The 26,118-nt window shown below is 32.2% G+C and overlaps 1 protein-coding gene across 1 annotated transcript; it reads left to right on the top strand.

Moving 5' to 3' along the window:
• Nucleotides 1-1,401: 1,401 nt before the first annotated feature.
• LOC124360848 (surfeit locus protein 6 homolog) lies at nucleotides 1,402-25,468 on the top strand. Its single transcript, XM_046814797.1, has 4 exons — nucleotides 1,402-1,807; nucleotides 9,017-9,088; nucleotides 22,517-22,612; nucleotides 24,472-25,468. The coding sequence occupies exons 1-4, from the start codon at nucleotides 1,573-1,575 to the stop codon at nucleotides 25,377-25,379; spliced, it is 1,311 nt and encodes a 436-aa protein (XP_046670753.1). The 5' UTR covers nucleotides 1,402-1,572; the 3' UTR covers nucleotides 25,380-25,468.
• The last annotated feature ends 650 nt before the right edge of the window (nucleotides 25,469-26,118 follow it).

Raw genomic sequence — 26,118 nt, 5'->3', positions numbered from 1 at the left:
AATCACAGCCTACTACATACAGTCGCGTAGCTGATTATTGGCTTATACGGCACAGCCACATTAATAATTTTAAAGTTAGCTTTAGTTCCTTTGATACTTATGTGTCCGGTCACTGTAATGCTATGGCCTTTTACGAGTAATTATTTTTTATTTAACAAAACGAGAAGCCATTCCTTATTATTTCATTTGCATGTTGCACATTGTCTGCAGAGGCATTTCTGTCTTCTGATTGATTCTAAAGCATCATTTATAACATATAATTCTGCTACATCAATTGATGATGATTGATGTAATTCTATGCCATATTTTCTCAACTCGTGAGAGTGGTGTATATTATGACATAAATACAGATATGGGAAAACATTGTACAATCAGTATATGTTTGTTTTACTATATCTGTATTTTTTATTTGAGTTTCCATTTCCCTCAGAATACTTACGTTAAAGGCCTTTTTATTAATATTTGGGTAATGTAAAGTTGTAAATACTTGAATGTGTCGTGCTAATGAAAATAGGATTGGTTAATTTGAATAATGAGAGTACTTGTGTATAATCTTGGATATTATTAAAACTTTATACAATCAACGGTTTTTTCTTGTTTTTCCAGTAAGGATGGTGAATTACTGCCATGTTTAATTTCAAGCAGATTTTCATAAGCAGGGTGATTAGAGTGTGGGTGTTAATTTCTGTACCTAATTTTTCAGCTAGTTGTGGTCTAATTAAATGTTAAACCTAGGTTCTCTGAGCAATACTTTTCTAGATTCGTCTAACTATCTAGTATCTTTTCATGAAACATCTAACAGATATTGATAATACAGTACTGAATTTGAATATGAGTATGTATTTTTTGTTACTATGTATTATTGTAATCCATAATTGTTACACTGTTGTTAATTTTCTACTACTAGTATTATATATGTTGTCATTTTTTCAAGTGACATTTATTTGTTGTTATGCACTAGACTCCATATGTAACATTTTTTTTTAATAAAATGTATTGGTAATGCTAACTATTCTTCTGAGATATAGTCTAGGTATATAAATAGTGTTACCGTAGATTCAAATAAATTCAAGGAATAGTTCAAATGTAATCTCCCTTGAAATGAAATATTTACAAGTGAAAAATATAGGAAACGAGGTGGCTATATACGATTATTTTAACTCTTAAACCGGTCTGAGACACAAATAAGAAAGAAAATCCACACGGGCTAAAATTTATTTTTGCTATGTTCTCTAATAATAATAGATATGTTAAATTATGAAATATTACATTATTTTCAATACTCAAGAAAAATAATTCATTTAAACTCATAAATGACTGTATGCATAGTACATAATAATATTTTCCACTGCAACCTGTATAGGTGAATCTCGGAATTCAGTAGGCCGAGCCCAGTATGATTTTTTGCCATGCTGGTTTTTGGTAAACATAACCAATGTCTTTGGGTTAATCACACTTATTTTTAAAGTTCACCTGAATTTTTACTGTGAATGCAATAATACCGTCAGTGTGTAGTGCTAAGTACTGTTTATTGTTATAGTTTATGTTGTATGATTGTATTTAAGTTATGTGATGGATTTAAAGGAAGGAATATCTTACAAGTTTGGGCCTAGTTCGAAATCGAATGTAAAGAATTTTAAAACAATGGATAAATCAAGAACAAATGACAATTACTTTGATTCTGTTACTAAAACGTTATCTCAAGAAAGTACCTTTAAAAGGAAACAAGTGACAGATATTGTAAGGACTGAATTTGAATTCATTTCAAATTTCTTTGATGTTCTTGACATAGCTTCCTTGAATCAAGGTGAGTTGGTTTAGGCACATACACTAAACAATCTGTAGGCTACTACTTGATCATGATGTATTTACTATATTACTTTGTATAGACCATTATCAGGCATGAAATAAATAGCATATACTACTGAAAATTTGTAGCATAGAGGTTGTGGTATTTGGTATTTATTTACAATAGCATGACCATGGAAAATGGACCTTTTTTCTATGGGTTGGGCATTTATAGCCAAGTATTATTATCACAGGTGTATATAAACTGGGGGGAAAGTATATTATTGTATTATATTGATGCCTTTCAGGCATTATTGCGTTAAGGAGCAGGGGCATCACGTGATCTGGGATTTGACTTTTGCAAGCTCGAGTTAATTTTTTTTCTAAAAGAGCAAGCACTGCGCAGCGGGCAGGCATCGTTGACAGGATTAACGTACTAGTGAGCATCATTTCAGTAACTTATCACTTACCTTAATGTTCAACTTGATTTTCTTTCATTTCGGTGCAGGCGTATAGTACTTTCCACACCGAAAATGGAAGTCCTCAAATTCGTTTACAACGAGTTCGTTGCCACACTTTCTATTACCACAACGCCTAGTCCGGTTATAAGCCCTGTGGTTTACATAAAATTGTAAAACTCGATACTCGTCTTTACGAATTGCTTCCACATAACATAACGAACATCCAACACAAAGGTGTGCCATTACCACTACTGAACTAGGAGGTTAAGAATAGACACGGAGGAACAAAATAGTTCAAAATGGCGTCCTTTCTTTATTTGAGAGCCGCGGAGTAATACCGAACTGTCAAATATGGATAGTGTTGCCAGAGGTACTGTCAAAAACAGAGTTTTCAGAGGGTTTCAAAAAATCGTAACTCCTTTGATTTTCGTTGCCGACGAATTTTTTCTTCACTATTGTTTTCAGGAAAAATTGTAGTTTTCAGGAAAAAAAAAATGAACATACCTTTCCATGGTCACGTTATTGTAAATTAATACTGAGGTTGCAATATAACAAGGGGCCTCAAGAACTATTGAATCATCAATATTCGTGAGTAACGAATCCTGGATATAACTACAGATATCAAATTACGTTACATGTATTTTAACTCTGGAAGTGTCTATCAGAATTTCTGAAATGTCGGTACTTTTCATGCAATTTGAAGGCTCTCACGGTAAAATTCATAAAAAAGTTTTTTTTATATAAGTAGGTTATAAAGTGTTATACATCAATGTTTTTGTTATAAAACAGAGAATAAAACTAAATAAGTTTTAATAGGAAATTTTAAAAAATTAAAGGTAAATCTTAAGATTAGCGACTACCTCTCCGATCGCCGTAATTTTTTGCATTCTCACACAAGTTAACGTAATTTCACTGAAAACAATAGTCCCGATTATCGCCGTATCCATTTACTCCCCCCCCACAAAAAAAATTTGAAAAATCTAAAATTTAAAAAAACCTGACAGTGCATTTATTCGTTTTGTTGGTCTTATTAGTCCGTAGGGCAGTAGCCTAGTACAGGTATTACTTCTAGTATAAACTTGTCTTATCTTATCAGTGATAAACGCGCGCCGCTTTTCTCTGCCTGTAATGAAACCTGCGTTAGTTCTATCTGAGTTTTGTGTGTGTAAGCAGTCATGGCGTGATCTGGGCTTGGACTTTGTAAGCTCGAGTTAATTCTTTTCTAAAAGAGCAATCAGCGCAAAGCGCTGCGCAGCGGGCAAGCATCGTGTGATCTGAGTTTTGAATAGGCAAGCTAGGGTGACAAGAACCATCACACGCCATGTCAATAACTTCACCAATTATTCCTTGTCCATGTGGGTTTGTTTACGTCTGGCGGGCAATCAAAGCTGTCCTATAGGTCACGTGATCCGCCCGGCCAATCGGAAACTTTCCTGTTTGTCACATGACTACTTTCAACTCATCAAAACGACCATGGTCGGCCATTGTTTTTAGTTTGATAGTCCAAAATCGTATTATTTATGTATTTTGTATTGCCAACATTGTACTGTCGAAAAACTGGTTTTTATATGTTAGCGATAATCGTGACTATTGTTTTCGGTGAAATTACGTTAACCTGTGTTAGTATGCAAAAAATTACGGCGGTTGGAGCGGTGGTCGCTGATCTTAAGATTTACCAAATTAAAAGATTATGCCATGTATCATGACTATAATTTTGTGTGAAAAAATTATGTTACATAAAACTATCCTCATCTTACTAAAATTTAAGATGAATAGAACATGTAGTACAGCCAATTGTAGCAAATTTAGTTATAAACACAAAAATATATAGTTTTATTGGTTAAAAAATAAAAAAAGTGAAAACATTATGTTTATACAGAAAAGTACAAATTTGCTATTTTTCAGTTGCTAGGCAACACAATGAAATAAGTACTATCAAACAAATATTCAATATTTTTCTTGCCTTTTTTATGTTTGATGATATAGAGCAATATATAAAACAGTTTTTTACATTTTAGAATGTAAAAAAAAAAAAAAAAAAATATATTTACAGCAGGTTTTTGGTTTTATATCACTCTGAATCACTTGCTTCTTCTGGCAGTACAGTACATCGGATTCCATGAGAATATTATAAATATCACTAGATCCACATGGATCAGCCATTACTAGTTTTAAAATGAAACTAATTATATTAAAACTGGACACAAATCACGTATACGCACTTCCGAATAAACAAGAAATGATTTGTTTACAACCGGTAATCTCCGCTACACAGATACAAGCCTAATGACAGCTTATAAAGTTAAGCTGATTGCCACCTAGATACAGCACAAAAGATAATCAAAGACCCTAAACATTAAAAGCAACTCATAAGCAATAGATTGATATATAATTTTAAGGTCTGTGACCGGTAATATGCATTTTATTGGTATATTACGAATCAACCCCGGTAGTGTCGATTGCACTTTAGAAGTGACCTCATCGACACCAAATGGGTTGACCGACACTTCCAGGGTTAAATTGTATTATACTTATGAATTACTTATACTGGAGCCTTAAAGTCTGTGTCGAACATTGAACTGTTACACTACTGTTTGTACATAAAATACAGTTTTATTGTATTTTTTGGTAGTTATGTCAGGGAGACTTTAATAAGCAGCCTACACTCTTTATTCAGTTGTTTTTATCGAATGAATCAATATATTATCCTACTTCGATATGTAAAATTCGTCCACAATAAGAGTTATAATAAATTACCATAGCAAAAAAAATCTTGTACATTACAGTTTTAAAAATAAATTTAAGAGTAGGGTACAATAAGCGGCCCTGGTTTTTCATATAGAAATTGGCAAATGATACTACTTAATCATAACCATTGATATTACTTAATCATAACCATTGATATAATCAATCAATACTGATTAATTATTTTGAACAATTAACTTAAATAATCTATATTAACAGCTGTAAACACTTTCAAATAATACTCGTAATGTAATATTTCAATTTTATATAAGTTAATTTGATTATTAAAAATGGCAGTCAATTTTAGAAAACTACACGACATTGCTTTGAAAGAATTGCTTTATGTGAAATTTGTGGGAAAGAAACAACTGTAACTGTGAGAGGAGCAAATATGGTCATTTCGTACGTTACAATTTTAAAAACATAAATCTAACACTAACATAACCAAACCAAGTATAGTCTCGACTTAGATATCAAAGAAACCATGCAATAATTGTAACTTGCCCAGCTTGATATCAATGAGTAACCGCTTTTGTGAAATGGAGGAAAGAATTTCTCCCCATGGGTTACCAAAAGCCAAACCCACATGTTGAAGCCACTAAAACAAATCTCGTCACTTGTGAGAAATACCTCACATATATTCCCAAATAACGCCATTTTCAAAAACTTAAAATAGTTACTTTTTGCGGTTTATTGTTTTTCAAATTACTATAACTAATAAATTGAAATCATATGCTAAGTTAAATAAATTATAGTATTGAATTATTCCTTCTGATAAAAACATCGAACCATCCGATAAAAACATCCGAATAACGAGTGTAAGCCGCTTATTAAAGTCTACCCGTTAAGGCAAAGTCTGTAGGATTACTTATGGAAAATCAAAATTTTTAACTAGCCTATTTCTGGACATTTACTCTACCATGTTACCTAAAACAACTTTTAACAATTTAGGGTACAGTGTAATAAGTGATCATCACAACAATCGAATAAAGTAGCCTATCAATTAGAAATATCTATGGAATATTAAAACTTTTCACCTATATACATTGATTATTTATTGCTAACTGCTTTTATTTTACAAAATATCAATATTGTTTAAAATTAAGTTAATTCTAACAAAATAAAATCATTTGCATAGTGAGTAATGACATCAACAAGAACAATGGTGATGAAAATGGCTACAAGATAACGATCTTGCTCTTTTAAATCCAAAGTGTCAGTTTTTAGTGAGGAGATGAAAACTAGAATTATAGGTGGAAATCAAATAGGCCCAGTGTTCCTTACAAGAAAGTCAAAACAAACATGACTCTAAATTTGTTTCGATGAATATATTAACAATCGTGTGTACTATTTTAGTTGTAATTAAACCGACTTACATGAATGTAGTGTATTATTTTGTAGTAATTTATTTGCAATATTTGTTCTAATTTCTTAGTACACATTTCCCAATAAAGTATTAATAGTAAAGCCTACATTATTACTGTAGTTTTTGTGGATCTATTTATATCAAAGTCTGCTGATTTAACCTTGATATATATGATATGAATAATAGAACAACAATATTGTAAACCTCTGTATATCAAATTCAGCCCCAAACAGACATGATATATCGAAACTTGTGGTATATCTAAATATTGTATTTGGGGAGACTTTAATAAGCGGCCTACACTTGTTATCCCGTTGTTTTTGTCGAACAATTCAATATATTATCCAACTTCGATGTGTAAAAACCGTACACAATAAGAGTTAAAATAAATAACTTTAACTTACTAAATTCCCCAGGTTCGATATATAGAGGTTCCACTGTCTTATGCCAATTCTTTGAGGGTTTGAAAGACTACACTTCATAATATTTGAATTTATCCAATTACGTTCAGGTATAAGGTATCTAATAACAATTTTTGTAGAGGGTATAATTATGCATAACTATTACTGGAATACTGTATCAGCACTTATCACGACCTTTCCTCTCTCCCTACATAAATATTTGCTACAACAAACAGGCTTCTTTATAAATTGTTATTATTGCATAATTGTGTCAGTATATAAATACAAGAAAACATTCTATTAATAATATGGTCAACGTGTTTAGTTCGACTGAGTTGATCACAAAACATTGTGTATGACAAGTTGAATTCTCACGGGTTCGGAGACTGCCACTTCAATGGTTCCAGTCTTGTTGTGTAACAAATCTCAAATCGTACAAGTTTTCGAAATAAACCATGTTACTAAGCCCCATTGTGATCCATTTTCAGCCCAACTTTGTTTTTTCTATATGCCAACAACATTAGTTCATCGCTACAGATCAGGAAATTCTTAAAGTATGCATATGACTGTTTGAGGGAAAATTCAACTTTGCTGAAGCAACATATCTTTACGGATTTGAATTGTATTTAATAATTCCACCAGATACCAACTTGACTGTTGTGCAACCATCATTTTGTATGACCATGGTTGATGAAGTCCATACAGATAAATTGCTAGGAACGAATAATTTACTTTCTAAATTACATTTCTTACATTGATACGCTTAAAACTGACCGTCGGACACATAAATAATAGTTCTATCACTCTCTGACAACTGGACAAAGACACTGAATGTTGCCACTTCAAGGTTCTGTATGACGCTGATTTCACATTTATTGACATCCTGACAATTATTTTAATTGCGTCACGCTAAGAAAAATACCCATTTCAATCTTCACAAAAACTAGCGTAGCTGACAATAGAATTCTTTCTTAGAAAAAATCTCTATCGACATCAAGGAAAACCAGATTGTGGGCCTATACAGTTAAAATTGGCTCTGGGCTCCTGGACTGCAGTTTAATTACAATTCTTATTGAAATGGTAAACACTAAAGGTTACAATTTAAGTAATGTTAACTTTACAAAAGTGGGTTGATGTTTACATCATCTGGTTGTATGTAAATTTGAAAGGTCTGTAGAAGAAAATTTATCAAACTTAAGTTTCAAATTTCCATACAGTTTTGTAGGTGGATATTTGATTATTTTTTTATTATTTGTACTTAATTGTAAAACCCTTCATTTAAACTTTCTGCAAGTAGTTTTATCAATTTCAAAAGGTTTCCCAACTGTCCAGTCACACATAATGTAGCTATGGTGGGAAGGGTTGATGCAATTTAATTTCGAGTTTAGGTCCAGTTCACCTACCTTTTATTTCAGCGTCTGGTATCTGACGCTGTCTCAGATTCCAGAATTCTAGTCTGAGACAGCATAAAGATATCAGACGCTGCAATAAAAGGAAGGTGAACTGGAGCTAAACTCGAAATTGAATTGTCCAGCCATAGTTTGCACGAACGTTTTATCTTTGATTCAACGTTATACAATATACTGTCTTTAGCTTTCATTGAATTATGGAGCGCGTCAGTTAGCAACAAAATCTTCACTGGATGGAGCACTCCTTTAACAAAAGATTGGTTATTTGATTAGCCATAGTCAACACACTATGTTATACAATATACTGTGTTTAGCTTTCATTGAATTATGGAGCGCGTCAGTCAGCAACAAAATCTTCACTGGATGGAGCACTCCTTTAACAAAAGATTGGTTATTTGATTAGTCATAGTCAACACACTATGTTATACAATATACTGTGTTTAGCTTTCATTGAATTATGGAGCGCGTCAGTCAGCAACAAAATCTTCACTGGATGGAGCACTCCTTTAACAAAAGATTGGTTATTTGATTAGCCATAGTCAACACACTATGTTATACAATATACTGTCTTTAGCTTTCATTGAATTATGGAGCGCGTCAGTCAGCAACAAAATCTTCACTGGATGGAGCACTCCTTTAACAAAAGATTGGTTATTTGATTAGTCATAGTCAACACACTATGTTATACATTACACTTGATGTTTATACATACATTCGTACACTGTACAGCAGGTGTGGTTTACAAAGTGATAATATATTGTATTATTGACAGTAATTATTTGCTTTAATTTGTTTTGTTATTATAATGTGTATATAATTTAAAAGTCTGTATTTTTTTATTTTTAGGTAGGAGGAATCATACTGATGAAGATAATGAACAATTAGAAGTAGCAGATGTCTCAGAAAAAAAAATGCGAGGTAAGTCATGTAATAACCATTCCCCTTCATGTGTTCATTTAAGTAATCCTGTTGTAGTTGAAATTTCATTTTCTAATTTACTTTCATAACACAAGGTAGAAGTATACCAGACCATGTGTCGCATAATATACCATCATCACACTTCATCATGACTTTGTAGAAATTAAATTCCATATAAACTTCAAGGCCATAGCTTCATTTCATTCTCGATATATCTTCCTCGGTGATAGACTTCACTAATGCTCAGTAAAATCCTGTAAAGGGACATCAGTAGATATGAATATGCTTGATCCTAGACCACTTTTGGGACAGTCAGAAAATCAATGTAAAATACTGTCTATTAAACCATAAACGTATCTGAGAAATCAAGCAGTAAATTCAATGAAATACTAACCGAATCTATAACTGTTTGCTCCCAGTTTCATGAAAAATCTTTGAAATGTTAATGAAAAAATAGTATAGAGATTTTTAATTGCCTCTGGCAAATAATATAGTAATAAAAATGGTATTTTTTCCTATATTTATATTATTTTTTCAATAATTTTCAGTCTTAGTTTACAAATTTTTCTATAATAAATAAAAGAATCTAATTCAAAATACGCCATAAATTGTGCTGATTTGTGTAAAATTTTGTAAAAAATCTATACTTTTTCAAAGTCTTAGTTAAAAGATTTTTCTATAATAAATAGAAACATGTAACGTTTCACCAGAAATTCTGCTGATTTCTTTCAAATTTTTGTAAAAATCTCTACTTTTCAAAGTCTTAGTTAAAAGATTTTTCTAAATTAAATAGAAGAATCTAACGTTGTTTCACCATAAATTGTGCTGATTTGTGTAAAATTTCATAAAAATCTAATCAACTAAAAAAAATCTATTTTTCTAAGACAAAACTCAGTCTAGTGTCATCTTTGGTTTTGAACTCACCTGTAAATCAAAGGCATTTTTGTTGAAATTTTACCATTTAAATAGTAAAAGCAAAGACATTGAAGAAATTTCCCTTAAATTTACTCAAAAAACTAAACAATTTTAATTTTGTAAATACAATTTGTTTGGAATAAATGGAGCGCAAAAAAATATCATGTCCATACTGCAATAAAGAAGTTTTCGAATATCATTTATACCAGTTTCTTTGAGTTGTTACACTACAACTCAAAGATTCATTTGAAGAACTAACAGCTTGAATAATTTACAGAAATAGGCTAAAGAAAATCAAATTGTTGATCACAAAAAAATGTACAATATAGAAAAATTATGGGAATTAGAGAAAAATGTTAAGGAAAGTAAGAAAGTTCTTAATCTATTTAATGATGATAAAATTCAATCAATTGCTGAAAAATTATCTATTAAAACTAACAATAAAACTAGATCTTAAATGATTAATGAAATAAACAAAACTCTTACAAACATAGAAAAACGAATAGAAAATCTTATTAATGTTGAAGTTTTATCCTCTATACATGGTCTATTTAAGCAATACATTTTAACAAATTCAAACGACAATTTCATATCAATTTACAAGTATCTATCAATATGCGAGAAGAAATTAAAAGTTTAATCAAAAAATTTCAAGGAAATGTGAAAATATCAAAGGTTATTTATCTTTAGAATATGAATATGAACGAATCCTAGTGAATGGTGAAACTCAAAATTGTCCTTTGTATTTTACTATAAAAGCATATGAAATTTTTAACGAAAATGACTATTACTAAGAAATTTAATAAATTAACACATAGAGAACAAACAAATCATCCAAATAGAGGTTCTGGATGCACAATAAAAAGTTGTAAAACAACATGAAGTTTTAAATGCTGGATCATATAACAATTTGCTACAAGAGATCAAGGTAAAAAAAACTGTGTAAATATCATTAATAAAGATAATTTTTGTTTTATTTACTCAATCAGGTGCATAATTGAAAAACCAAAAACTCATATGTTAATAGAGCAAAGCAGTACTAAAAATTTGTGAATGATAAAATATTTTCTAGATTCGACTATCCAATGTCTTTAAAAGATATATAAGTATTTGAGAAACGAAGCTACAATTCTAAGTACAAATATCCGAAAATGTCTATTAATATCTATACTTATGATAAAAAAACTGCATATTGTTCCAATGCAAATTTCAGAAATATATGACGCAGAGTTAAATATTGAGTTATTGTACGTAAAAAATGAAGAATTGTGAGTAAAAAATGAAGAAACGTCTTATTATGTTTTAATAATGGATCTAAATAAGCTTGTTTTTTTCTTAATTATCCGAGCACGGACATAGAAAGTTTCTGTGTAAGAGATGTTTAAGCCATTTCTACAAATCTGGAAATTTAGCTGATCATTTGGAAATTTGTAGGCCAATTGTGCCATTTCCAGGTCAAACAACTAAATTTACTAATTATCAAAAGAAATTTCCTCACCCTTATGTTATTTATATAGATTTTGAAAGCATATTAGAGAAAATTTCAATATGTAAGAATAATCCACAAAAATCAACTACAACTAAGGTTCAGAAGCATATTCCTTATAGTTTTACTCTATATTTAGTGGTTTTTTTTTTTCATTTATTGTCTGAAACATAATACATGCATAGACATAGTCAAACAAGCAGTCAATTATAATTATAAATACATATGCATACAATAGCCTACAATACAAGCTAAACAAGCAAATCATTAACATAATACATTAAATAAAATACAACATGCAATATCGTACATGCAGATGCAAAATAGCACATGCAAATAATTGAGCTAGGATCTAAAATAAATTAATAATGAAGCCTAATTTACCTACACAATTTTGAAGTTCAGGCCAAATCATTTAAAGAATATGGTGCTTTACTTATTAGCCACTTTTTCAGTCCTGTTTTAAAATTTTGCCCCGTTAATTGTTTCAGATGATTGGGAAGCCTGTTATAAAAAATTGCTCCCTTAATAAAGGGGCTGTTTTCAGTTCGAGAGTAATTTTGCCTCAGTCTGTAAAAATCAGATCTCTGCCTTGTGTTGTGATTGTGTATATTAGAGCCTAACATTGTATAGACTTCATCTTCTTTTACAAGTACAACTACCTGGAAAATATACATAGCATAAATAGTCATTATGTCATACTTAACAAACAAGTCTTTACATGTCCTCCTTGAATCTACCTTAGACATAACTCTTAGTGCCTGCCTTCTTTTGAAGGACAAAGATTTTTTCAACATGGCAATTAAAGGTACATCCCCACAACAACAAACCATAAGAGATAAAGGGATATATCACCCCAAAGTACACTCTCCTTAGAGTTACAATATCAAAATAAACAGAAAGACGTCTCAACAAAAATATTCCTGACAGCAATTTTGACCTTACATGATTAATGTGATTTGTCCAGGAAAAACATTTGTCTATGAATAGACCAAGAAACTTAACACAATCATTACTTGTTAATTCAACCCCGTTATCTGATGTGACTGACACATTCAAACCTGCCGAAGTTAAACCAAAAGAAACCATCTCAGTTTTATTACTATTAAGAACTAATTTAAGGTCTTTAAAATAAGACTTTGCAGTATTAACAAAATTCCCAAGAACATCTATCAAACTCTCTAAATTATTAGCCCAGCACATGCCACTTACATCATCAGCATACATTGTCATAAAAACATTTTCAACTCTAGGAAAGTCATTGACATACACTATATACAGGAAAGGACCCAGAATTGAACCCTGAGGGACACCTATATCAATTATTCTAGAGTCAGACTTAAATTTCCCAAGCATCTCACCATCATCAAATAACACTTCAGTATACTGAATTCTATCACCCAAATAAGATTTAATAAGTTTAACCATATAAACCGGCACATCATATTGAACAAGTTTTTTCAAGAGAGTACCATGATATACCCGATCAAAGGCTTTGGAGAGATCCAAACACACCCCCGCCACTCTGAAGCCATTATTTAACTTATCCAAAGACTGATGTACAAAATCAGCAGCGGCGGAGATGGTGCTCCGACCTCCCCTAAAACCATGCTGATACCCAGACAAAAGATTGTTTTGTGTGAAAAAGAATTTAAGTCTCACCAAGATAAATTTCTCAATCAATTTACCAAAAGTGGATGTTAGGGAAATCGGCCTGTAATTTTCTACAAGGTTCTTAGGACCCTTCTTATAAAGTGGCCTAACTACTGTCAATTTCAAACATTGCGGAAAAATCCTATCATTAAAAACACTTTGTATTAAAAATAGAAGTATAGGAATCAGCTCGTATTTACATTTCTTCAACAAAATTGGTGAAAACTGATCCCAACCATAAGATGTCTTATTATTCAAGTTGTTTATGTGTTTTAACACTTCATCATCTGATATCAAAATAAATTCATCATCATCATGCGGATCCAAGTCCAAATCTGAATTTTGTCCTTGTGAAGCTTCTGTATCATCTATGTAGCATGAATTGACAAAAAAATCATTAAACATATTGCTTACCACTACAGGTTCTGAAATTGTACAGTTATCCTTATCAACTAATTCAATATTATTTACACTATTTACAGGAGCTCTAATGCTATTTACAAATGCCCAGCTACTTTTGGACACATTCTTAGAGTTGTTAATTCTCTCATTAATAAGCTTAGATTTAGCCTCTGCAACCCTTTTGCGAAAATCCTTTTTACAGCTATCATACTTTAATTTATAGTCTAAAATGCCAGTTTCTCTATATAAATCATAATACATGGACATATCTTCCCGCAGTATTAAAACATCTGCATCAAGATTAACCTTACCAATACTCGGGGACATACCGTTACCCAACTTACTTTTTTTATAGGACAATTGACATCTAAATGCCACAGCAAAGTATCAATAAAAGATTTCCATTTCTCATCTAAATTTATCGCATCATAAACATTATCCCAACTTTCCCCTGCCAAACCAGCTTTTAACGCTAACACATTAACATCAGAGAAAACTCTTCGAGAGATCTTTTTCTGAGTAGGCCTGGAAGACTCTTCTCTCCCAGCCACTTCAACACCCAAAAGACTACAGTGATATATATCAATTATCTGACCAAAGTGGTCAGACACAAAACAATTTATCACAGAAGCATCAAAATCGTCCACATTAGTGACGATATGATCAATTGAGCTAGGCCTATTCCCATCCCGAACTCTGGTTGGTATATGACCTAAAGTGTCACAAAGCCCATAAGACAACAACAAGTCACTAAATTCATTTGACTGGCAATTAGAAAACAAAGTATTTACATTCAAATCCCCTAAAATTAAAATTCTTACATTCCTATTCCTTAAGGTTAACCTATGCAAGACATAATCCAGCTTTTCTAAAAAGTTAAAAAAATTTCCATTTGGGGATCTATATATACATAAAATAAAAATCACAAAGTTCAGAATGTTCAACTTGGCCATCGCTAACTCGAGATCCACATCCACACTCATGTCAGCAGCCCAAGAAACATCACCTATATAACCACTTAAATGTTTCCTGGCAAATAAGGCAACTCCTCCTCCTTTGTGAGAGATCCTGCTAAAAGAAGACACAAGAGCATAACCTTCAAAATTAAAAAGTTTTAAATCCTCATTTGACTTTTGATGCTCTGTAATAACCATAAAATGAGGAGATACGTCATCCACAATAAGTTCAACCAAGTCTAGCTTGTTACCAATTCCTTCAACATTTTGATGGAAAAAGCGTAAAAAATGTTGTGTTCTCAAGGGATTACTTACCGGTACCTCTTCCCTAAAAAATTTCCGGGTTTCACACCCACACCAGGCCCATTTGTGGACTTGAATGTATTTCTAGGTGGATCGTACTCCTTTACAAAAACTCCTTCCGGCCAAAAATCAGGACACAACACCCGTTCAAAATGTTTGTCAAGTATACATACCTTAAAACTTGAATAGTCACTATATTTGGTTTTCAGTTTCTCACTTTTGGAAACCTCAATACCATCAACAGTAACATAACCTACAATGTCATCAACAGAAGTATCTGGTGCACAACGGGATATAAAAACCCACTTAAATTTTTCAACTGACTTAAGCCCACCTCTCTGTGTATTGGAACCAATTATTACGGGCTTAGTAACTCTCCCATACTGGTTTCCCTTCTTATTGACTAATCCAATAATAGGCCTAGGTTCTTTTCCCTTCACACACTTTCCAGATTTGCTTTGGTCAAAAGATGAAGATTTTTTGTACGATACAGTTTTCCAGGTTAGTTCATCACTATCAATCGTATCCACCTCCACTGTATCATTAATCAAACCAGACGACAACTGAACACATCGATTTTCTGTAGTCGATTGTATATTCGAATCTCTCAAATCATTTTTACAGTCTATGTCCACCATGGAGTAAACAGTCTGGTCCTGGTCTTCTTGTTCTGTAGTTTTACATTCTGCTGTCTGTGTCGTTGAACGTTAGTAAGCATGTGACAAAATCACATTACTATCAACAACATTGTTTTTTTTCTTCACACTACAGACGTCTACATCCGGTCTACATTTCTTAGAGTGCTGAGACACGTCAACTAAATTATTGGTAGTTTCAATTACCTCATCAATTTTATTATTCAAAATTACATTATCGTCAACCACACCCTTCACAATTTCAACCAGTTTACACACAGTCGAATTTAGCTTAATAATGCTATCAAAGTCACACGTGTTTTTCACCAGGTTTTCTAACCTAAGTCCGCAAGGAGAACACAACCATCTAGATTTATCCCCAAGCTGTTTAATTAATTCATACTCACTCTCTGAAATACCAACACATCCACAGTGATACCAAAAACCACAAAAACCTTCACATCCAACCGCACTATCATCCAAAACTAAAATCTTACAGCTTGGACAAATTTGATCACCTGCCATAACCAGCCTTCTTACGTCACCAGCGTGGTGAACGTACCCAATGGCATGTTTAAACCTATATGTTATAGAGCAAAAAATGAAGATTTGCCAAATGTTCCTATAAAACTGTATGAAGAGCTCAATAGTTTATCTAAAGATATCGCTAAAAAATGTAATTCTAAGAACAAAAAGCCCATGAAATCAAATCAAAAATATCTTTATTACGTTATCATCAAGATAAGTATAGTGTCATACAATATTACTGAGGAGCAAGTACAATTCTGAGTAATTTTTCAAAAGTCCGGTTGAGTTTTCCAGCTCATAAATTCTTCAATGCTGTAGAAGGGTCGATTGAGGAGCCAGGTCTTCAAGTGACGAGCGAATTGTTGTTGATCCACTTTTTTCAGCATCTCTGGCAAACAGTTCCACATTTTGGCGCCGATGTAACTTAGCTTATGTTCAGTGCTGCGGAGTCGGTGCACAGGAAGGCAGTAGTCAGTGGCCCGTCTGGTGTTGTAGTGATGGAATTGCTCACCCCTTTCTGCTATGCCTGGAGTCTTGATGTGGACATACATTACTGTTTCCAGGATGTACAGGCCTATGACTGTTAAGATTTTGAGGTGCTTGAAAGCATCCCTGCAAGACTCTCGTGGTTGGAGATTACCCAGTATTCTTATGGCTTTTTTTTGTTTCAAAAGTATGCGTTGCAGGTTGCCAGAAGTTGTCCCTCCTCAAGCTGCTATCCCATAGCGGATATAGGATTCAAACAGGGAGAAGTATGCAATCCTCGTAGTCATGGTGTTTCCTATATTTTTTATTCGTCGTATTACATACAGTCTGGTGCTTAGCTTTTTGCAGAGGTTGTTGATGTGTGGTGTCCAAGAAAGGTCTTGGTCAACTGTTACCCCAAGGTACTTGGTAAAGGTGGTGTCATCGGTCTCTGGTAGCCTTGGAGTTTTTTTTCTACACCTCCCTAGAATGAGCTGTTTTGTCTTCTTCTCATTCACAACTAGGTCATTGTTATGACAATATTGGATAGCCATATTCACTGCTGTGTATGCATCTATTTCTAGTTGATCAGGAGTTCTTCTGCCGAGCAAGAGCACTGAGTCATCAGCATACATGATGCAGTTGCTGTATTCCTGTATATACTTAGGGAAGTCATTTGTGAAGAGAATGAACATAATGGGTCCCAACACAGAGCCCTGGGGTACACCTCTTGTGATCTTTTTTGTGCTTGACCTGATCTTTTCCGTTTCTCTATTACTGTTGTATCTTATCTCAACCATTTGTGTTCGTTCCGTTAAGTAGCTGGTAAACCATGCTTTTGAGGTTCCACGAATTCCAAGTGTCATTAACTTTTTCAGAAGGTGTTCATGGTCAAGACTATCAAAGGCTTTACTATAGTCTAGAAAAATGGCAGTTGATGTGTTCCCCTCTTCATGCTGATGTAGTAGGAACTGTACAAGATTAATCAGTGCTGTGGTTGTAGATTTACCAGGTAGGAAGCCGTGCTGATATTCTGTTAAGAGATTGTTGTTTGAAAGATGTTCGAGAAGTCTAATCAGCACTAATTTTTCTATTACTTTGGATATGGTTGGGATTAGTGAAATAGGCCTGTAGTTGCCTGCTTTTGTGGCATCACCTTGTTTGAACTTGGGGTACACTTTTGAAAGTTTCAGGGCAGACGGGAAAACTCCTGATGAAAAAGATAGATTAGTAATGTGCACCAGTGGTTCTATAAGTTCGTCTTGGCACTTTTTCAGGACTATGGTAGATAAGTCATCGTATCCTGCTGAGGCTTTGACTTCAATCCACTAATAATTTTGGCAGCTTCTTCTGAATTAGTTGGCTTCAGTATCAGGTTGGGGATGTAACTATTTTCGGTCGGAGTAAATGGTTGTTTATTGTTCAGCCTATTGTTTATGATGGTTTCTTCAGCCATGTTGACAAAAAAGTTGTTGAGATAGTCTGCCATCCGCACTGGGTTGGACGTAACCTGGCCACCTACCTCGAGTTGGGTGAGGGCATTTTTGTTTTCTTTTGGCTGCCTTTCTAAGTTTATGACATCCCATATGGCTTTTGTTTTATTATCCGCATGTGTTATCTTAGCTATTGTGTCTTGTTGTCTTAGGTGGCGGAGTTGCAAGTCATATTCTTTTTTGAGATGGGCAGCGTGTCTTTTATGTTCCTCGCTACCAGTGGTGTTGTAAGCGTTTTGAGCGAAAAGAAATCTTTGCCTCAATTTTTTAGCATTAGGGTTGTGGAGAGTGTGTTTATTTTTGTTTCCGCTTCTTTTGCACCTGGTATGTTTCACTGGACATGCTGAAGGACTTATAGACTGAAATTGACAGAAGAAGAAGAAATTTGGTATCAAAATTCTAACATTTGCAGTATTTGTGGAGCGGAAGGTTTTGATGACGAAAAAAAGGTTAAAAGTAAGAGATCACTGTCATTTACCAGGAAAATTTACAGGACAGCTCATTCATCTTGCAATTTAAATTTTAAATTTCCTAAAAATATTTTAGTTTTCTGTCACAATATTTCAAATTATGACATTCATTTGTACATAAAAGGCTAAACAATATGGAAATGTTAATTTGATTGCTAACACAGATGAAAGATATATACATTATTCAGTAAATTCTGGATATGGATATGAGTTTGAAGGTGATAAGCCAAGAATATTCATCAATTTTTCATTTGTAGATACATTTAGATTTATGGCATCATCTATTGAAAAGTTAGCAAAAATTCTCAAAAAGAAGATTTCAAATATACAAATCATTTTATACAAGATGGGCGAATATTGAATGAAATTCTACAAAGACAGTCAAATGATGAAGAAAAATCTTTAAAATTATATCAGGAAAAGGTATATTTCCTTATGAATTTATCGATAGTATTGAAAAACTTGATTACTCAGAAGAATTGAAAATATAAGATTTATATTAATTTGCTTTTGACAGATGACAGCATATCTGAAAAAGATTATAAACATTACTTGATCGTACAGAACAAATTAAAGGAGAAAAATCTAGGAAATTACTCTGATTTATACAACATTCAAGATGTTCTATTGCTTGCTGATATAATTACAAATTTCAGAAAGATTTGCTTGAATTGTTATAAGCTAAATCCAGCTCATTATTAGATCCAGTTATTTTTAATTACCATTGAGTTGCAACTGATCAGTGATTATAATATATATTTGATGATTGACAAAGGAATTCATGGTGGAATTTCTCAATGCATCAAGAGATATGTCAAAGCGAATAATAAATATCTTAAAGATTTTGATCGAGCAAAACCAGAAAACTATCTGTTGTACGTCAATGCCAATAATCTTTATGGTTGGGCTCTGTCGCAAAATTTGCCGTATAATGAAATCAACTGGATGGATCCTAAAAAATATGCAAAGATGAATGGAAAGAAACAATTTTAGAACTTGCTGGTGATGAATCTTATGATTTATATTCTCGAAGTTGATCTAGGATATCCAACAAATTTACATGAAAATCACAGACTTACCCCTTGCTCCAGAATATTTTAACAAGAAATTTTGTACAACTTTACTGGATAAAACTGAATATGTTGTTCATTCAAGAAATTTAAAATACTATCTGCAACAAGGAATGGTTTTGAAATATGTGAATAGAGTGATCACATTTGATCAGAAGTCTTTTATGAAAGAATATATCGATTTTAACACAAATATGCAAACCAAAGCTGCAAGTGACTTTGATAAGGACTTTTATAAGCTAATGAATAATTCAGTCTTTGGAAAATGTTCGAAATAGATGCGATATCAAACTAGGAAATAAAGAATTTTCAGTGAAATAAGCAAACAAAAATCTAACTTCAAATGTTTCAATTTTTTAGATGAAAATTGCATTGCGAGTCATATGTACAATAAAAAAAATTAAATTTAAAAAGCCAATCTACATAGGTTTTCCAGTTCTTGACCTTTCGAAATTGTTAATGTACGAGTTTTATTAAAACTTAAGAAATATGATCCAGATTTGAATTTATGCTAGATGGATACAGCCAGTTATTTCATTGAAATGACGAAAGATATTTACATAAAAAATTATTAAAGAAAATATAGATAAGTTTTGACACAAGTAATTATCCAAAGGATCATGAATGTTTTACTAATAAAAAAAGTAATAGGAAAATTTCAAGACAAATTAAATGGTGAAATATTAAAATGAATGTTATGGATTGAGAATCGAAAATGTACTTATACAAATATCTAGATAAATATCCAGTTAGATGTAAAGGAATTAAGAGAAGTGTTGTAAACAAAACAATAAGTATCGATAATTTAAAGAAATGTTTATTGTGATAAAGAGTAATTTAGAGAAATGACTGTAATAAAAGGCTACAAACATGAATTGTATACAGTTACTATAAACAAGTTAGCACTGAGCTCGAAAGATGATAAAAGAATTGTTCTAGAAAATAAGATCGATACAGTACCCTATGGTTATAAAAATGAAGCAAAATCTGATATATTAGATGATTTAAAATTGGAAACTTTGAAAATAATTATTTAATAGACTGTCACAAATGTAAGAAAAAAATTAAAAATATAGATTCTAAGATTATTAAAACAACGGATTGTATAGAATTGCTGCAAAATGTTCTATATGTAAGACATAATGTACATATATTTTTGTGTGTGGAACGTACATGTGAGCTCAAGTATTCATGATCAGACCCTCTAGAATATTCATATTTACTGATTTGTAGATTTCACCAATATGTAGGGAGACGTAAAAAAGTCCAAATCACAGTTCTATTGGCTGTAAGCTGTACCTTCTTCAAGAAAAAAAATGCTTTCCTTGGAAGTATATTAACTTTGACATTAATATTTTGTTCACTATTGAATGATTATAGATTTCGCAACTTGCTCAGCAATGGATGACGATATGATCTCCAAAATGTTCCTCTAGCCCGTTCCTCATCGTACAGTGACCACTAGCGTACAGACAGTTCTAAATGTAATTAATCCTCAAAAGAGGTGTGGCATTCATCATTGTTCTCTAACAAATTACACAGATTTTGAAAAGCTTCGATCTTTTCAGTCTTCAAAGTGCCCACTGCAAAATGTCTAAATATGGGAGGAGAAAGCCCTGAATGACTGAAGTTTGTTTATTTTATTAATAAGATGATACCGAGCCTAAACTGCTGGCTAAGTTAATCTAGGAGTTAATTGTCAACAAAACTTTCTGGTCAGGCGCTGAAATGCTTCAAAGGAACTCGTATTCCTAAGTAGATGAAGAGTTGTAACAGAACTGTGAAGTTGCATTATATTCAGGTTGCTCCACACTATCGTAATAGTCGATTTCTTGTTTAAAAAACACGCAATGCTGATTAATAACAAAATCCTTTAGTAACAAACGGACCTATCTTTTCACAGTTTGTATATGTTCATAATTAGATGAAATAACTTGGTGTTGTACTATTTCCTTTAACCCAAATAAATGACACGGTTTGATTAAAATACCATTGATCACAATGCGTTTCACTAAACCTCCTAAGAGTATCAATAACTCTTTAGATTTTACAGGACCATCTCTAGTTCCTTTACACAAAATTAAATTGAATCTTGCATTAAGAAATAGTTACTATGTTGATATCCTAAAACCAATAATGATATCGATAATACAATATCATGCATACACATTTTCAAACACTGAATGCCAAATACTTACATGGTATTCCCACAAACCATATAAAAAATTTACCCTCGTAATAAAACATGTTTAAAATCATCACTAACATTCCTCATATACATGTTGGTTAACCACGAAAACTTTTAACCACTCTATATTTCATAGAATATTCAATAAAAGTTACTTAAAACATGTGAACCAACATAATTGGAATTTTAAGAGTGTAATGAAAAAATGTTTTTCAGAATGTTTCAACTAATTTTTGTTTGCCTGTAATTGTACCAGAGTCAGGCATACTCGTATTATTGACCTAATTGCAGTACTGTCAATAACATCAGTCATGTTTGATGGTCATGATTAACTGTTCTTTTCTTAAATGGGATAAAATTATCCTAAAGTATGTACAAAAAATGTGTGTTCACATTATCACGATGAAAGCTGTCAAAACTCTCTCAATCGAAATTCGGTGTCCTCAATCGCTGAAATAATAGTTCAGAAGCATTCATATCAATTGTTACCGCACAATCTGCGTGCATGAAACTTTATCTAAATGCTTTTTGTGCACACCATTCTATCATGTCTTTTCCGTATGCTCTTTTCAGCATCTCAAGTATGTCAGATGGTAGTTTTTAAAGCAAAATACAAAATTTTATGTTAGAACACTGTTCTGAAATAAACATTTTAAAATATGTTGAATAAACTGTTTTTTTCAAAGTCATGACTCGTAGTTTTTGAAAGGAGTAACAGGGAGAAGCAGCAGCGGGCTTGTGCTTCAATAGCATATCATTGCTAATTGCCTAAAAAGGAATATCCTTTCCTTTAAATCACTGCTTAAATATTTTTACGACTCCAGAACCTTTTTTGCTAAATCTTAATAACTTGCATTTTTTTAGGAAAGCAAGGAATGAAAAAAGGACAAACATGTACTAAAATCAAAGGTTTTCCTCAAACAATTGACGGTTTGGAAAAGGAACTTGAAGAAATAAAAGGTAACTCTTATCATATAATTTTTTTATTTTGAAATGTGTTGTTTTTAATAGATTTCATCATTAAAATATAAATAACATTACAGATGTTGAAATATTTACCCTATCATTTTATTAGTTTGAGTATATATGTACTGACTCTTAAGAAAGTGATAAACCTAAAAATATTATGATGATTTTACAATCCATTAGTTTGATGTGTATAGTTAATATGTTATGGAGGAAAATATCACCATGCAATAGAAGGAATGACATCGATGGCCCTATAGTTTGTTAATGTTTAGTACTTGGATGTGATTCCATTTTATGGTTTGATGCTATTTTTAACATAACTATACCGAAGGGTATGTGATAATAACAAAACTTTGATCCAAGTAATGTTAACGACATGAGCAATTAAATTTTGAGAAAAATGAATAATAAATGATGAATAAATGATTTTATTCCTTCCACAAACAACAAAGTTAATATTGAAAAATGAACATCCTGGAATTTTGCTATCCTGAACCCCGCTTATAATGTTTTCCCGCACATACAGTCCATGCTGACATTATAATTGAGATACAATACAAACTCTAGGTTTTCATCTTTTCAGATTAAAGACTTTGTAGTGCATAGCACTTGGGTGGACTTGGTGTTGAAACCAAATCGTAACAAATCTCAAATGTAATAATATTGAAAACATAATATAAATGTTCTCTTTAAGTCTAATTAAAAGAAAACTTAAAATACCCATTGTCATAATAAAAAAGGTGTACTCATTCAAAACAGCAGATGTTTTGTTGAAAATTTCAAATCACTTTGGGGCTAAAATACCCCTATTGAATGGCGTGCAATATGTTTCATAACAGGTTCATGACAATGGCAAATTTTCAGATTTTTTCACTTAACGTTGAATTTTTCAATAATAATGGCAAAAAGGTAATCTTTTTTATGTTAAACATCTAAATGTAACGAGAAAAGTGCACAAAAAATTATTTTAACATGTTCATCCAATGTTTCTCCATTTACCCCAAGGGATACCTAAGAAAATAAGCAGTTATGCGCCCAACGAGATACACGTTACGCTCAGATATTTATTTAAGCATGGAATCAAATTTAAAAAATTACAACAACAAACAATAAAAAAGCAATAACGAAATACATAGCAACGTGTACCCTATCTGGCACACAATGCACTTTACGACAGCACAGTATGTACCCGTTCGAGTACACAATGGCAGTTGTTAAAGTTCGTGTGTACCCCAGGGTTACATGTCGTCATGAACGTGTTAAAACATTTGTACTGATATTTTGTTTATTAAAATTATGGTTTGCTTTTCCCAAAAATATATTTAAAATAATTACATTTTGTGTAAAAATTCATTTGTTAAAATTTGTACACAAAATATAATTAATTGCAATATATATTTAAATGTTTTGTTTTTGCGGCCCCTCCATCAACGTCTCTCAAGAACCCCAAAATGAGAATTTTTTTATATAGTTTTGTATTTTAAAATTGTAAATGTTGCAAAAGGTAGTATAAATCTATTGAACATTGCATTCTGATTTTTCTCCTTCAATCTACCCTTTTATGTCACTACACACACACACACACACACACACACACACACACACACACACACACACACACGCACGCACGCACGCACGCACACACACACACACACACACACACACAACACACACCACACACACACACACACACACACACACACACACACATATTATTTTTAGTAAATTACTGTACAATTAAACAAACTGTTTTTAAAACACTTATATATATATATATATATTGACATAAAAGGTGAATTTATAAAAGAATTCTTGTTGATATATTTTTAATATATAATCTATTTTTGCAGGTAAGCCAATGACTTATCAACAGAAGTTACGCAAGAAAGGTCTCCAGTCCAGACTAGTAAAGAAGAAAAGGAAGGAAGACATAAAACAACAAAAAGCAGCAGCAAAACTTCAAAAAAAGCGTTACAATTCTGTTTTGAATGGTCCTAATAAACTTGTTAAACCAGTTCTCAACAGTGATGGCAATGTTGTATCTAACAAGTTTGACTTTGCAGATAATAAGACAAAAAAGGAAAATAAAAAGAAATCAGTTGCAAGCAGTGAAATTAGCCTAGAACCCAAAGGTTTCAAGTTAGACAATCAGGGAGACATAAAAAGTAGCAACTGTGGAGAAGGTATGAAAATAAATGTGAATAATAGTTCAATTAGCTCTGAAAAAAATGTCTCTGGCAACCTTAAAGAAGAAAATCAACAGAATATTATTCGGACAGGTGAAGCAAATAAATCTACATTAAATGAAGGTCCAATATTCAATAAGGAAAACAAAATGGTATTTAGCAAAGTGTTTCTACCTGAAAATAAACATAAACCCAAGAAAAAATGTGTAAAAGATCCAAAGAAAATATTACAAAAGATTAAGGAAGATTCTAAAAAGATTTCAGAGCTTGAAAAAGGTGATAAAGTTAAGGCAGCTTCACTCAAAGAAAAGCAAAAGTGGGCAGCAGCCTTAAAAAGAGCAAGTGGTGAAAAAGTCAAAGATGACCCAGAACTGTTGAGGAAAACTATTAATAAAGAGAAGAACAAAAAAATGCAGAGTCAGAAAAAATGGCAAGCTAGAATGGATCGCGTGCAAAAAGAAAAAGATGAAAGACAAAAAAAGAGATCTGAAAATATTCAAGCAAGGAAAAATGAAAAGAAAAAGCGAAAATTTAAGAAGGCTGTGAAAAAAGGGAGCTTTGTACAAGTGTGATTTAAAATGTGTAATCTGAATATGAAATTTGGATTTATTTTGTATGATTTGCAAAAAAAGTTTTGTAAATAAAATGTTATATTTTACCAGAACTTGTTTTATTTCCAGTCCTCATGTTACATGGTATCTACATGAAATCAGTGTAAGTGTATTTGTATAGTTAATAAGTATAAACATTGGTGGAGAACTTGGAGCAACAGGTTATGACGTGATCACTGTATGTATGGTGTAATTGTTAACTACTAACAGTAGAACTCCAATTATCCGTATCATACTGAGAAAAATGTTTATATCGGGTTTTTAAAAGCACATCGTTCTGTGAGCAATGAGTAAGTAAGGACCGCGCACTGCGTCTGCTACCATCAAACTGATACAAGACTTGGTGGCATGGAATCGAGTTAATGCAGCAAAAAAGCTGATTCTGCCTGGTATGTTAAAAAAAATTATATTTTCCTGTGATTTAGTATTATTTATCAATATTACATAATGTAAATATTGTCATTGATATTGTTTTTTCATAATAAATCTCAAAAATATTCTCTATTGTTTTTTGTTTTTCTCTAAACACAGCCTTTTTTAGAAAATATCCAATTATCCGGATTTGTGATAATCCGAATCGAGTTCAGTCCCAATTAACCTAGATAAGTGGAGTTCTATTGTATGTATTAATGAATACACAAAACACTTAATACAGTGAAAATAGGCTTTTCCCTCTGGCACTTGTGACGGAATAAAGAAA

This window comes from Homalodisca vitripennis, chromosome 4, assembly GCF_021130785.1.
Source record: "Homalodisca vitripennis isolate AUS2020 chromosome 4, UT_GWSS_2.1, whole genome shotgun sequence".
NCBI classification, from domain to species: Eukaryota; Metazoa; Arthropoda; class Insecta; order Hemiptera; family Cicadellidae; genus Homalodisca; species Homalodisca vitripennis.
The sequence above is the reverse complement of the archived record's forward strand: the minus strand, read 5'-3'. Positions and strand labels throughout refer to the sequence as shown.